The 15745-nt window shown below is 58.6% G+C and overlaps 1 protein-coding gene across 1 annotated transcript in view; it reads left to right on the forward strand.

The window, feature by feature from the left end:
• LOC122546819 (glutamate receptor ionotropic, kainate 5) overlaps positions 1 to 15745 on the forward strand; it is a gene marked incomplete at both ends in the record, with an annotated part of 484466 nt that overhangs the window by 189344 nt on the left and 279377 nt on the right. Inside the window, 2 exons of the mRNA XM_087985694.1 lie at positions 10298 to 10471; positions 13753 to 13918. Coding sequence (XP_087841820.1) covers positions 10298 to 10471; positions 13753 to 13918 — 340 coding nt within the window. The remainder of the gene's footprint in view (positions 1 to 10297; positions 10472 to 13752; positions 13919 to 15745) is intronic.

Genomic DNA, 15745 nt, shown 5'->3' on the forward strand with positions numbered 1-15745 from the left:
CTGTTACTGAGCGTCGGTGGCGGAAGGGAGGGCATGGTACACACTGCTGTTACTGAGGGGAGGGAGGGGATGGTACACACTGCTGTTACTGAGGGTCGGTGGGTGGAGGGAGGGGATGGTACACACTGCTGTTACTGAGGGTTTGTGGGGGGGGAGGGAGGGGATGGTACACACTGCTGTTACTGAGCGTCGGTGGCGGAAGGGAGGGCATGGTACACACTGCTGTTACTGACCATCGGTGGGGGGAGGGAGGGGATGGTACACACTGCTGTTACTGAGGGTCGGTGGGGGGGGAGGGAGGGGATGGTATACACTGCTGTTACTGACCGTCGGTGGGGGGGCGGGGGGGGATGGTACACACTGCTGTTACTGAGGGTCGGTGGGGAAACGAGGGAGGGGATGGTACACACTGCTGTTACTGAGCGTCCGTAGGGGGGGAGGGAGGGGATGGTACACACTGCCGTTACTGAGGGTCGGTGGGGGGAGGGAGGGGATGGTACACACTGCTGTTACTGAGCGTCGGTGGGGGGAGGGAGGGGATGGTACACACTGCTGTTACTGAGGGTCGGTGGGGGGAGGGAGGGGATGGTACACACTGCTGTTACTGAGGGTCGGTGGGGGGGATGGTACACACTTCTGTTACTGAGCGTCCGTGGGGGGGGAGGGAGGGGATGGTACACACTGCCGTTACTGAGGGTCGGTGGGGGGAGGGAGGGGATGGTACACACTGCTGTTACTGAGCGTCGGTGGGGGAGGGGGGGAGGGAGGGAGGGGATGGTACACACTGCTGTTACTGAGCGTCCGTGGGGGGGGAGGGAGGGGATGGTACACACTGCCGTTACTGAGGGTCGGTGGGGGGAGGGAGGGGATGGTACACACTGCTGTTACTGAGCGTCGGTGGGGGGAGGGAGGGGATGGTACACACTGCTGTTACTGAGCGTCGGTGGGGGAGGGGGGGAGGGAGGGAGGGGATGGTACACACTGCTGTTACTGAGCGTCCGTGGGGGGGGAGGGAGGGGATGGTACACACTGCCGTTACTGAGGGTCGGTGGGGGGAGGGAGGGGATGGTACACACTACTGTTACTGAGGGTCGGTGGGGGGGGAGGGAGGGGATGGTACACACTGCTGTTACTGAGGGTCGGTGGGGGGAGGGAGGGGATGGTACACACTGCTGTTACTGAGCGTCGGTGGGTGAGGGAGGGGATGGTACACACTGCTGTTACTGAGCGTCGGTGGGGGGAGGGAGGGGATGGTACACACTGCTGTTACTGAGGGTCGGTAGGGGAGGGAGGGAGGGGATGGTACACACTGCTGTTACTGAGGGTCGGTGGGGGGAGGGAGGGGATGGTACACACTGCTGTTACTGAGGGTCGGTGGGGGGGAGGGAGGGGATGGTACACACTGCTGTTACTGAGCGTCGGTGGGGGAGGGAGGGGATGGTACACACTGCTGTTACTGAGGGTCGGTGGGGGGAGGGAGGGGATGGTACACACTGCTGTTACTGAGGGTCGGTGGAGGTGGAGGGAGGGGATGGTACACACTGCTGTTACTGAGGGTCGGTGGGGGGGAGGGAGGGGATGGTACACACTGCTGTTACTGAGGGTTTGTGGGGGGGGGGAGGGAGGGGATGGTAGACACTGCTGTTACTGAGGGTCGGTAGGGGAGGGAGGGAGGGAATGGTACACACTGCTGTTACTGAGCGTCGGTGGGGGGGAGGGGATGGTACACACTGCTGTTACTGAGGGTCGGTGGGGGAGGGAGGGAGGGGATGGTACACACTGCTGTTACTGAGGGTCGGTGGGGGAGGGAGGGGATGGTACACACTGCTGTTACTGAGCGTCGATGGGGGGAGGGAGGGGATGGTACACACTGCTGTTACTGAGGGTCGGTGGGGGGAGGGAGGGGATGGTACACACTGCTGTTACTGAGCGTCGGTGGGGGGGAGGGAGGGGACGGTACACACTGCTGTTACTGAGCGTCGGCGGGGGGAGGGAGGGGATGGTACACACTGCTGTTACTGAGGGTCGGTGGCGGGGGGGGAGGGGATGGTACACACTGCTGTTCCTGAGCGTCGGTGAGGGGAGGGAAGGGATGGTACACACTGCTGTTACTGAGGGTTTGTGGGGGAGGGAGAGGATGGTACACACTGCTGTTACTGAGCGTCGGTGGGGAGGGAGGGGATGGTACACACTGCTGTTACTGAGCGTCGGTGGGGGGGAGGGAGGGGATGGTACACACTGCTGTTACTGAGGGTCGGTGGGGGGGGAAGGGAGGGGATGGTACACACTGCTGTTACTGAGGGTCGGTGGGGGGGGGGGAGGGGATGGTACACACTGCTGTTACTGAGGGTCGGTGGGGGGGAGGGGTGGGATGGTACACACTGCTGTTACTGAGGGTCGGTGGGGGGAGGGAGGGGATGGTACACACTGCTGTTACTGAGGGTCGGTGGGGGGGGGGGATGGTACACACTGCTGTTACTGAGGGTCGGTGGGGGGGAGGGAGGGGATGGTACACACTGCTGTTACTGAGGGTCGGTGGGGGGAGGGAGGGGATGGTACACACTGCTGTTACTGAGCGTCGGTGGGGGGAGGGAGGGGATGGTACACACTGCTGTTACTGAGGGTCGGTGGGGGGGGGGGGATGGTACACGCTGCTGTTACTGAGGGTCGGTGGGGGAGGGAGGGAGGGGATGGTACACACTGCTGTTACTGAGCGTCGGTGGGGGGAGGGAGGGAATGGTACACACTGCTGTTAATGAGCGTCGGTGGGGGGGGAGGGAGGGGATGGTACACACTGCTGTTACTGAGGGTCGGTGGGGGGGAGGGAGGGGATGGTACACACTGCTGTTACTGAGGGTCGGTGGGGGGAGGGAGGGGATGGTACGCACTGCTGTTACTGAGGGTCGGTGGGGGAGGGAGGGGAAGGTACACACTGCTGTTACTGAGCGTCGGTGGGGAGGGAGGGAGGGGATGGTACACACTGCTGTTACTGAGGGTCGGTGGGGGGAGGGGGTGGATGGTACACACTGCTGTTACTGAGGGTCGGTGGGGGGAGGGAGGGGATGGTACACACTGCTGTTACTGAGGGTCGGTGGGGGGGGGTGGATGGTACACACTGCTGTTACTGAGGGTCGGTGGGGGGAGGGAGGGGATGGTACACACTGCTGTTACTGAGGGTCGGTGGGGGTGAGGGGGGGGGATGGTACACACTGCTGTTACTGAGGGTCGGTGGGGGGAGGGAGGGGATGGTACACACTGCTGTTACTGAGGGTCGGTGGGGGGGGGGGATGGTACACACTGCTGTTACTGAGGGTCGGTGGGGGGGAGGGAGGGGATGGTACACACTGCTGTTAATGAGGGTCGGTGGGGGGAGGGAGGGGATGGTACACACTGCTGTTACTGAGCGTCGGTGGGGGGGATGGAGGGGATGGTACACACTGCTGTTACTGAGGGTCGGTGGGGGGGGGGGGGATGGTACACACTGCTGTTACTGAGGGTCGGTGGGGGAGGAAGGGAGGGGATGGTACACACTGCTGTTACTGAGCGTCGGTGGGGGGAGGGAGGGGATGGTACACACTGCTGTTACTGAGCGTCGGTGGGGGGGGAGGGAGGGGATGGTACACACTGCTGTTACTGAGGGTCGGTGGGGGGAGGGAGGGGATGGTACACACTGCTGTTACAGAGGGTCGGTGGGGGAGGGAGGGGAAGGTACACACTGATGTTACTGAGCGTCGGTGGGGGGGGAGGGTGGGGATGGTACACACTGCTGTTACTGAGGGTCGGTGGGGGGAGGGGGTGGATGGTACACACTGCTGTTACTGAGGGTCGGTGGGGGGAGTGAGGGGATGGTACACACTGCTGTTACTGAGGGTCGGTGGGGGGGGGGGTGGGATGGTACACACTGCTGTTACTGAGGGTCGGTGGGGGGGGATGGTACACACTGCTGTTACTGAGGGTTTGTGGGGGGGAGGGGATGGTACACACTGCTGTTACTGAGCGTCGGTGGGGGAGGGAGGGGATGGCACACACTGCTGTTACTGAGGGTCGGTGGGGGGGGGGGATGGTACACACTGCTGTTGCTGAGGGTCGGTGGGGGGAGGGAGGGGATGGTACACACTGCTGTCACTGAGGGTCGGTGGGGGGGGGGGATGGTACACACTGCTGTTACTGAGGGTCGGTGGGGGAGGGAGGGGAAGGTACACACTGCTGTTACTGAGGGTCGGTGGGGGAGGGAGGGAGGGGATGGTACACACTGCTGTTACTGAGCGTCGGTGGGGGGGGGGAGGGAGGGGATGGTACACACTGCTGTTACTGAGCGTCGGTGGGGGGGGAGGGAGGGGATGGTACACACTGCTGTTACTGAGGGTCGGTGGGGGGAGGGGGTGGATGGTACACACTGCTGTTACTGAGGGTCTGTGGGGCGGGGGGATGGTACACACTGCTGTTACTGAGGGTCGGTGGGGGGGAGGGAGGGGATGGTACACACTGCTGTTACTGAGGGTCGGTGGGGGGGAGGGAGGGGATGGTCCACACTGCTGTTCCTGAGGGTCGGTGGGGGGAGGGAGGGGATGGTACACACTGCTGTTACTGAGGGTCGGTGGGGGGGGAGGGAGGGGATGGTACACACTGCTGTTACTGAGGGTCGGTGGGGGGGAGGGAGGGGATGGTACACACTGCTGTTCCTGAGGGTCGGTGGGGGGAGGGAGGGGATGGTACACACTGCTGTTACTGAGGGTCGGTGGGGGGGAGGGAGGGGATGGTCCACACTGCTGTTACTGAGGGTCGGTGGGGGGGGAGGGAGGGGATGGTACACACTGCTGTTACTGAGGGACGGTGGGGGGGGAGGGAGGGGATGGTACACACTGCTGTTACTGAGCGTCGGGGGGGGAGGGAGGGGATGGTACACACTGCTGTTACTGAGGGTCGGTGGGGGGAGGGGGTGGATGGTACACACTGCTGTTACTGAGGGTCGGTGGGGGAGGGAGGGGTAGGTACACACTGCTGTTACTGAGCGTCGGTGGGGGGGGGAGGGAGGGGATGGTACACACTGCTGTTACTGAGGGTCTGTGGGGGGGGGGGATGGTACACACTGCTGTTACTGAGGGTCTGTGGGGGGGGGGGATGGTACACACTGCTGTTACTGAGCGTCGGTGGGGGGGGGGATGGTACACACTGCTGTTACTGAGGGTTTGTGGGGGGGAGGGGATGGTACACACTGCTGTTACTGAGGGTCTGTGGGGGGGGGATGGTACACACTGCTGTTACTGAGCGTCGGTGGGGGGGGGATGGTACACACTGCTGTTACTGAGGGTTTGTGGGGGGGAGGGGATGTTACACACTGCTGTTACTGAGGGTCGGTGGGGGGGAGGGAGGGGATGGTACACACTGCTGTTACTGAGGGTCGGTGGGGGGAGGGGGTGGATGGTACACACTGCTGTTACTGAGGGTCGGTGGGGGAGGGAGGGGAAGGTACACACTGCTGTTACTGAGCGTCGGTGGGGGGGGAGGGAGGGGATGGTACACACTGCTGTTACTGAGGGTCTGTGGGGGGGGGGATGGTACACACTGCTGTTACTGAGCGTCGGTGGGGGGGGGGGGATGGTACACACTGCTGTTACTGAGGGTCGGTGGGGGAGGGAGGGGAAGGTACACACTGCTGTTACTGAGGGTCTGTGGGGGGGAGGGAGGGGATGGTACACACTGCTGTCACTGAGCGTCGGTGGGGGGAGGGAGGGGATGGTACACACTGCTGTTACTGAGCGTCGGTGGGGGGGGGGGATGGTACACACTGCTGTTACTGAGGGTCAGTGGGGGAGAGAGGGGATGGTACACACTGCTGTTACTGAGCGTCGGTGGGGGAGGGAGGGAGGGGATGGTACACACTGCTGTAACTGAGCGTCGGTGGGGGGGGGGAGGGGATGGTACACACTGCTGTTACTGAGCGTCGGTGGGGGGAGGGAGGGAATGGTACACACTGCTGTTACTGAGGGTTTGTGGGGGGGAGGGGATGGTACACACTGCTGTTACTGAGGGTTTGTGGGGGGGGGGGGATGGTACACACTGCTGTTACTGAGCGTCGGTGGGGGGGAGGGAGGGGATGGTACACACTGCTGTTACTGAGGGTCGGTGGGGGGAGGGAGGGGATGGTACACACTGCTGTTACTGAGGGTCTGTGGGGGGGAGGGAGGGGATGGTACACACTGCTGTTACTGAGCGTCGGTGGGGGAGGGAGGGGATGGTACACACTGCTGTTACTGAGCGTCGGTGGGGGAGGGAGGGGATGGTACACACTGCTGTTACTGAGCGTCGGTGGGGGGGGGGATGGTACACACTGCTGTTACTGAGGGTCGGTGGGGGGAGGGAGGGGATGGTACACACTGCTGTTACTGAGCGTCGGTGGGGGGAGGGAGGGGATGGTACACACTGCTGTTACTGAGGGTCGGTGGGGGGAGGGAGTGGATGGTACACACTGCTGTTACTGAGGGTCGGTGGGGGGAGGGAGGGGATGGTACACACTGCTGTTACTGAGCGTCGGTGGGGGGAGGGAGTGGATGGTACACACTGCTGTTACTGAGCGTCGGTGGGGGGAGGGAGGGGATGGTACACACTGCTGTTACTGAGGGTCGGTGGGGGGGGGGGATGGTACACACTGCTGTTACTGAGGATCTGTGGGGGGGAGGGAGGTGATGGTACACACTGCTGTTACTGAGGGTCGGTGGGGGGAGGGAGGGGATGGTACACACTGCTGTTACTGAGGGTCAGTGGGGGGGCGGGGGGGGATGGTACACACTGCTGTTACTGAGCGTCGGTGGGGGGGGAGGGAGGGGATGGTACACACTGCTGTTACTGAGGGTCGGTGGGGGGGAGGGAGGGGATGGTACACACTGCTGTTACTGAGCGTCGGTGGGTGGGGGGGGGATGGTACACACTGCTGTTACTGAGGGTCGGTGGGGGGGGAGGGAGGGGATGGGACACACTGCTGTTACTGAGGGTCGGTGGCGGGAGGGAGGGGATGGTACACACTGCTGTTACTGAGCGTCGGTGGGGGGGGAGGGAGGGGATGGTACACACTGCTGTTACTGAGGGTCGGTGGGGGGGGAGGGAGGGGATGGTACACACTGCTGTTACTGAGCGTCGGTGGGGGGGAGGGAGGGAGGGGATGGTACACACTGCTGTTACTGAGCGTCGGTGGGGGGGGAGGGAGGGGATGGTACACACTGCTGTTACTGAGGGTCGGTGGGGGGGGGAGGGGATGGTACACACTGCTGTTACTGAGGGTCGGTGGGGGGAGGGGATGGTACACACTGCTGTTACTGAGGGTCGGTGGGGGGAGGGGATGGTACACACTGCTGTTACTGAGCGTCGGTGGGGGGGGGGGAGGGGATGGTACACACTGCTGTTACTGAGGGTCGGTGGACGGGGGAGGGGATGGTACACACTGCTGTTACTGAGGGTCGGTGGGGGGGGGGGGATGGTACACACTGCTGTTACTGAGCGTCGGTGGGGGGAGGGAGGGGATGGTACACACTGCTGTTACTGAGGGTCGGTGGGGGGGGGGGGATGGTACACGCTGCTGTTACTGAGGGTCGGTGGGGGGGGAGGGAGGGGATGGTACACACTGCTGTTACTGAGGGTCGGTGGGGGGAGGGAGGGGATGGTACACACTGCTGTTATTGAGCGTCGGTGGGGGAGGGAGGGGATGGTACACACTGCTGTTCCTGAGGGTCGGTGGGGGGAGGGAGGGGATGGTACACACTGCTGTTCCTGAGGGTCGGTGGGGGGAGGGAGGGGATGGTACACACTGCTGTTCCAGAGGGTCGGTGGGGGGAGGGAGGGGATGGTACACACTGCTGTTATTGAGCGTCGGTGGGGGGAGGGAGGGGATGGTACACACTGCTGTTACTGAGGGTCGGTGGCGGGGGGGAGGGGATGGTACACACTGCTGTTCCTGAGGGTCGGTGGGGGGGGGAGGGGATGGTACACACTGCTGTTACTGAGGGTCGGTGGGGGGGAGGGAGGGGATGGTACACACTGCTGTTACTGAGGGTCGGTGGGGGGAGGGAGGGGATGGTACACACTGCTGTTACTGAGGGTCGGTGGGGGGGGGGAGGGGATGGTACACACTGCTGTTCCTGAGGGTCGGTAGGGGGGGGAGGGGATGGTACACACTGCTGTTACTGAGGGTCGGTGGGGGGAGGGAGGGTATGGTACACACTGCTGTTACTGAGGGTCGGTGGGGGGAGGGAGGGGATGGTACACACTGCTGTTACTGAGCGTTGGGGGGGGGTAGGGGATGGTACACACTGCTGTTACTGAGGGTCGGTGGGGGGGGAGGGAGTGGATGGTACACACTGCTGTTACTGAGCGTCGGGGGGGAGGGAGGGGATGGTACACACTGCTGTTACTGAGGGTCGGTGGGGGAGGGAGGGGATGGTACACACTGCTGTTACTGAGCGTTGGGGGAGGGAGGGGATGGTACACACTGCTGTTACTGAGGGTCGGTGGGGGGGGGAGGGAGTGGATGGTACACACTGCTGTTACTGAGCGTCGGGGGGGAGGGAGGGGATGGTACACACTGCTGTTACTGAGTGCGGTGGGGGGGAGGGAGGGGATGGTACACACTGCTGTTACTGAGGGTCGGTGGGGGGAGGGAGGGGATGGTACACACTGCTGTTACTGAGGGTCGGTGGGGGGAGGGAGTGGATGGTACACACTGCTGTTACTTAGCGTCGGTGGGGGGGGAGGGAGGGGATGGTACACACTGCTGTTACTGAGCGTCGGTGGGGGGAGGGAGGTGATGGTACACACTGCTGTTACTGAGGGTCGGTGGGGGGGAGGGAGGGGATGGTGCACACTGCTGTTACTGAGCGTCGGGGGAGGGAGGGGATGGTACACACTGCTGTTACTGAGGGTCGGTGGGGGGAGGGAGTGGATGGTACACACTGCTGTTACTGAGGGTCGGGGGAGTGAGGGGATGGTACACACTGCTGTTACTGAGCGTCGGGGGAGGGAGGGGATGGTACACACTGCTGTTACTGAGGGTCGGTGGGGGGAGGGAGTGGATGGTACACACTGCTGTTACTGAGGGTCGGGGGAGGGAGGGGATGGTACACACTGCTGTTACTGAGGGTCGGTGGGGGGGAGGGAGGGGATGGTGCACACTGCTGTTACTGAGGGTCGGTGGGGGGGGAGGGAGGGGATGGTGCACACTGCTGTTACTGAGCGTCGGGGGAGGGAGGGGATGGTACACGCTGCTGTTACTGAGGGTCGGTGGGGGGAGGGAGGGGATGGTGCACACTGCTGTTACTGAGCGTCGGGGGGAGGGAGAGGATGGTACACACTGCTGTTACTGAGCATCGGTGCGGGGGGGAGGGGATGGTACACACTGCTATTACTGAGCGTCGGAGGGTGGGGATGGGGATGGTACACACTGCTGTTACTGAGCGTCGGTGGTGGGGGGGAGGGAGGGGATGGTACACACTGCTGTTTCTGACCGTCGGTGGGGGGAGCGAGGGAGGGTATGTTTGTGGGTGTGGGGGCTGATTTCCCCCTGGATGGTGTCGAGTTTCTCGAGTGTTGTTGGAGCTGCCCCCATCCAGGGGCAAGTGGGTTGTATCCCCTCACTCTCCTGACCTGTGCTTTTCCAATGGTGGGACAGGCTGGGAGGGGGGAGTCAGGAGGGGAGTTACTCGCTGCAGGGCTCCCAGCCTCTGACCTGCGTTTGCAGCCACTGTGTTGATATGATGAGTCCAGTTGAGTTTCCCCTTTAGATGATGAGGTATTCGGTGGGGGCGGCATACTGGCACAGTGGTTAGCTCTGCTGCCTCACAGCACCAGGGACCCTGGTTCGATTCCCGCCTCAGGCAACTGTCTGTGTGGAGTTTGCACATTCTCCCCGTGTCTGCGTGGGTTTTCTCCGGGTGCTCCGGTTTCCTCCCACAGTCCAAAGATGTGCAGGTCAGGGTGGATTGGCCATGGGAAATTGCCTGTAGTGTTCAGGGATGCATAGGTTAGGTGTATTAGTCTGGGGTAAATGTATGGGTTACTCTTTGAAGGGTCAGTGTGGACTTGCTGGGCTGAAGGGCCTGTTTCCACACTCTCGGGATATCAGTGATGGTAACACCATTGAATGTCCAGGGGCGGTGGTTGGAGTGTCTCTTATTGGTGATGGTCACTGTCTGGCCTGAATGTTACTCGTCACTTGTCGGGCCAAGCCTGGGGGTTGTCTCGATCTTGTTACATTTGCTTGTGAAGCCATTCAGGCAGTCACCTTGCCTCGTCTCCTTTCCTTTGGCAGAATGAGCCCTTATGAGTGGTACAACCCTCACCCGTGCCTGAGAGAGCGGGTAGACATCCTGGAGAACCAGTACACGCTGGGAAACAGCCTCTGGTTCCCGGTCGGAGGTTTCATGCAGCAGGGCTCGGAGATTATGCCCCGTGCTCTCTCCACGCGCTGTGTCAGCGGAGTCTGGTGAGTGGATGGGGGCTGGGGGAAGGCGGGGGGGGGGGGGGGGGCATCTATCCACTGGGGGAGGAACAGCAACGACCTTTCACTGACTATCGCCTACCTCATCCCATCTCCCATTCTCACCGTGAGAAAGGATGGCAGCTTTCAGGATCGGATCATCTCCAGTCAGACTCTCGCTCACTGGTGCGCACGTTGGGGGCTTGCAATCATTTCTTCCACGCCATTCACCTCTGGTTTCACACCTTACTGGGATCCACGGGGCAGGAGCTGTGCCTGGCTGATTCGGAGATGCATTCACAGAGTTAGATCGGCAGGCGCCAGGAGATTTGGCACAGTTCACATTTCACAGACCTTGCAGTAACTTCATGTGTGATGTTTTATTCATTCATGGGGTATGGGGATCAGTGGCTGGGCCCAGCGTTTATTACCCCGTCCCTCGTTGTCCCCTTGAGAGGGTGGGGGGTGAGCTGCCATCTTGAATCGCTGCTGTCCATGTGCTGTGGGCCGACCCACAATGTCCCTGAGGGAGGGAATTCCAGGATCCTGACCCAGCCCCACCGAAGGGACGGCGAGATATTTCCAAAGTCAGGATGGGGAGTGACTGGGAGGGGAACTCTCAAGGAGTGGTGTTGCCATGGATCTGCTGCCCCTTGTCCTTCTCAGTGGAAGTGGCCGTGGGTTGGGAAGGTGCTGCCTGAGGGTCTTTGGTGAGTTTCTGCGGTGCATCTTGTAGCTGGTACACACTGCTGTTACTGAGCGTCGGTGATGGGGAGAGAGGATGTTTGTGGGTGTGGGGGCTGCTTTGTCCCTGGATGGTGTCGAGCTTCTCGAGTGTTGTTGGAGCTGCCCCCATCCAGGGGCAAGTGGGGAGATTTACAAGGATGTTGCCAGGGTTGGAGGGTCTGAGCTACAGGGAGAGGCTGAACAGGCTGGGGCTGTTTTCCCTGGAGCGTTGGAGGCTGAGGGGTGACCTTATAGAGGTTTATAAAATTATGAGGGGCATGGATAGGATAAATAGACAACATCTTTTCCCTGGGGTGGGGGAGTCCAGAAATAGAGGGGCATAGGTTTAGGGTGAGAGGGGAAAGATATAAACGAGACCTAATGGGCAATGTTTTCACACAGAGGATGGTACGTGTATGGAATGAGCTGCCAGAGGAAGTGGTGGAGGCTGGTACAATTGCAACATTTAAGAGGCATTTGGATGGGTATATGAATAGGAAGGGTTTGGAGGGATATGGGCCGGGTGCTGGCAGGTGGGACTAGATTGGGTTGGGATATCTGGTCAGCATGGACGGGTTGGACCGAAGGGTCTGTTTCCGTGCTGTACATCTCTATGACTCTATGACAGACTTTGGGGAGTCAGGAGGGGAGTTACTCGCTGAGGGATTCCCAGCCTCTGACCTGTTCCTGTAGGTACTGTGTTTCTGTGGTGGGTCCAGTTGAGTTTCTGATTAATAGTAACCCCCAGGATATTGATAGTGGGGGATATCAGTGATGGTAACACCATTGAATGTTAAGGGCAGTGGTTAGAGTGTCTCTTATCGGTGATGGTCACTGTCTGGCCTTTGTGTGGCCTGAATGTTTCTTGTCACTTGTCGACCCAAGTCTGGGGATTGTCCAGATCTTGTTACATTTGGACACGGACTGCTTCAGTATCTGAGGAGCCGTGAATGGTCCTGAACACTGTGCAATCATTGGCGGACATCCCCAGTTCTGACCTTAGGGTGGAGGGAAGGTCATTGATGAAGCAGCTGAAGATGATTGGGCCTAGGACAGTACCCCCTGAGGGAGTCCTGCAGCGATGGCCTGGAGCTGAGATGACTGACCTCCAACAACCACAACCATCTTCCTGTGTGCCAGATAGGACTCCAGCCAGGAGAATCTTCGCCCCCGATACCCTTTGATCCCATAGAACAATCCAGCGCAGAACAGGCCCTTCGGCCCTCGAAGTTGCGCCGACCTGCGAACTATTCTCAGCTCGTTCCCCCTATACTATCCCATCATCATCCATGTGCTCATCCAAGGATTGTTTAAATCTCCCTCATGTGGCTGGGTTAATTATTTTGGCAGGTAGGGCATTCCACACCCTGACCACTCTCTGAGTCAAGAACCTGCCCATGACATCTGTCTTAAATCTATCACCCCTCAATTTGTAGTTATACCCCCCTCGTACAAACTGACGTCATCATCCTAGGAAAACGTCTTTCACTATCTACCTATCTAATCCTCTGATCGTCTTGTATGTCTCTATCTTGTATTTCCGCTGATGGGTGAGTGCCGAACCAGAGGACACAGCTTAAAAATACGGGGTAGACCATTTAGGACAGAGATGAGGAGAAACGTCTTCACCCAGAGAGTGATGGCTGTGTGGAATGCTCTGCCCCAGAGGGCAGTGGAGGCCCAGTCTCTGGATTCATTTAAGAAAGAGTTGGATAGAGCTCTCAAGGATAGTGGAATCAAGGGTTATGGGGATAAGGCAGGAACAGGATACTGATTAAGGATGATCAGCCATGATCATACTGAATGGTGGTGCTGGCTCGAAGGGCTGAATGGCCTACTTCTGCACCTATTGACTATCAAATCCCCTCTTAGCCTTCTCTCCAATGAGAACAGGCTCAAATCTGTCAGCCTTTCCTCATAAGACCTTCCCTCCAGACCAGGCAACATCCTGGTAAATCTCCTCTGCCCCTTTTCCAAAGCTTCCACATCCTTCCCGAAATATGGGGCGACCAGAATTGGACACAATATTCCAAGTGCGGCCATAACTCAATCCCACTACCAATAAAACCGAACACACCGAATGCCTTCTCAACAGCACTGTCCACCTGGGAGGCAACTTTCAGGGATCTATGTACATGGACTCCAAGATCCCTCTGCACATCCACACTGCCAAGAACCTTTCCATTGACCCAGTACTCTGCCTTCCTGTTATCCTTCCCAAAATACATCACCTCACATTTAGCTGCGTTGAACTCCAGTTTTGCCCCAGGGTCCTTCATGCCATACCCGGTCACATGCAGCCTGGATGTCAAATTCCCCTCTGGAGTTCAGCTCTTTAATCCGCGTTTGAGCCGAGGCCAGAACGAGGTTCAGGAGCCGTGCGGCCCAGGCGGAGCCCAAACTGGGATCAATAGGATGGAACAACTTGACGGGAAACCCGGGGGAAGAGGGAGGCTTCCCCCCCCCCGTTGCGGAGCTGGGCATGTCGTGTTGGGTTGTGGGGATGTCTTCTCTCTGTCCAGCATTAACTGACTGGGACCTGAACTGTGTGCCTGATCTAGGTGGGCCTTTACTCTGATCATCATCTCCTCATACACAGCAAACCTTGCTGCCTTCCTGACAGTGCAGAGGATGGAGGTCCCCATCGAATCTGCTGACGACCTCGCTGACCAAACCAACATCGAGTATGGCACCATCCATGGAGGATCCACCATGACATTTTTCCAGGTATTGGGACCCAGAATGCTTTGGTATCATCTGAATCACAGGTGGAGGGGACTCTGAGGGTTTGACCACTGGGACCCTTCCCTCAATGTAGCTGCCCTTTGCCCTCGCAATGAAATGGGTGAGCTAAAACGAGGGACGTTATGGTCCAGACCAGACCCCCTTCAAAATATTCTAGCCTTGGCCCTAACCTTTTCTTATTTTTAAGGTAAATGTGAAGTGCTGTGTCCCAGATGCAATATGATTGATCAAAACGACTCGATATTAAGCAGAACGCAATTTATTCAAACACTAGACTTAAAATGTCAACAAAAAGAAAGATGAGCTTGGAATGACTTGAGTCTGTTCAAACCTTAACCGAATAATAGATACAGTCACTTTTACTAATTAACGGTTCCAATTTAGTAACGTCCCATAACCACATCCCTTAGCAAAAAAGACAAATTCAGAAAAACAGGTCTGTGTCGCCAGGAACCCAGCAGTGGACAGAAACCTCAGCTTCCAGCTATAACTGACAGAGGGTAGCAATACTGCCACTTTGTCAAAACTCCTGTCCTGTTGGGATTCCATCAGCAACTTCTTAAAGCTCAACCTGAAAAGTTACAAAAAAAAAACCCATTAGAAATCCTGGTTCTTAGAGTTAGCCACACCCAGCCAGGCTGCTCCTATTGTTCCAACTGGAAACAAAAAAAAAAACCCAAGGCCTGTTTACGTTATGGGTCGTCACTCGCTAAGTTGGTACCTCTGCCTTAAAACATCTCTCACAGGGGGGAAAAAGCAACATGACAAAATGACATCTTAAAGTGACAGCATAGGAATGAGTCTGTGTGATTGGCAGGGGGTTCGATGCTCTGGGCTACAGAGACTGTGGGGCACTTTTTAAACCCTCCCCCCGTGGGCCCATGAGTTGGTCAGCATTTATTTATTGGCCGCCCCTGGTTGCCCTGGAGCTAGTTGGCGGAGAGCTGTACCCGTTGCTATAGCGATTGCGACAACTGAGTGGCTTGCTCAGCCATTTCAGGGAGGGCCTGAGAGTCTACCCCCATCGCTGCGGGGTTCAAAGGTCACTTGTTACACACAGGAAGACAGACATGCTTCCCCCCCAGAAGCACCTCCGTGAACCAGAAATCTTTTCTCAGTTTCGATAACTTCATCAGTAAATTCCTAATTTGGATTTTTTTTTTCCCAAAATTAAAATCCTGCCGTGACAGGGTGGGAGGTCAGGTCCCCTGGACAGTGCCTGAGTGAATTTATTCATTCATTCGTGTTTGTGGGAAGTGGGTGTCGCAGGCTGGGCCCAGCAGTAATTGCCCCGTCCTTAGTTGCCCCCCTTTTGAGAGGGTGGGGAGGGGGTGGGGGGGTGGGGAGGAGAGCTGCCATCTTGACCCGCTGCAGTCCACCTGCTGTCCCTGAGGGAGGGAACTCCAGGATTCTGACTCAGTGACGGAGTGGTGTAGGTTGCGGAGTGACTCGGAGGGGGCACGTCATGTGCCCATCTATCTGCTGCCCCGTGTCCTTCCAGATGGGCTTGGAAGGAGTTGCCTGAGGATCTTGGGCGAGCTTCTGCAGGGCAGCTTGCAGACAGTACACACTGCCGCTACTGAGCGTCAGTGGTGGGGGAGGGAATGGACGCTTATAGATGTGGTGCCAATGAAATTTCTGGATGAAGAGTTGAGCGATAACGTCAGGAGGCCATCGCTCCCTAAGTTAGTAGTGTCCTTGCCTTTAGGCTCTCCCTGGAGAACACCAGGCTTGTTTAATTCTCAAGGGGGTGTACGTCCCTGAGTGTATTACAATATCTCTGGAGTTGTCTGTATGGGAACAGGTTTC

Source organism: Chiloscyllium plagiosum, unplaced genomic scaffold (genome assembly GCF_037043375.1).
Source record: "Chiloscyllium plagiosum isolate Xiang-an unplaced genomic scaffold, Cpla_swu_hap1 HiC_scaffold_101, whole genome shotgun sequence".
In the NCBI taxonomy this organism is placed as follows: Eukaryota; Metazoa; Chordata; class Chondrichthyes; order Orectolobiformes; family Hemiscylliidae; genus Chiloscyllium; species Chiloscyllium plagiosum.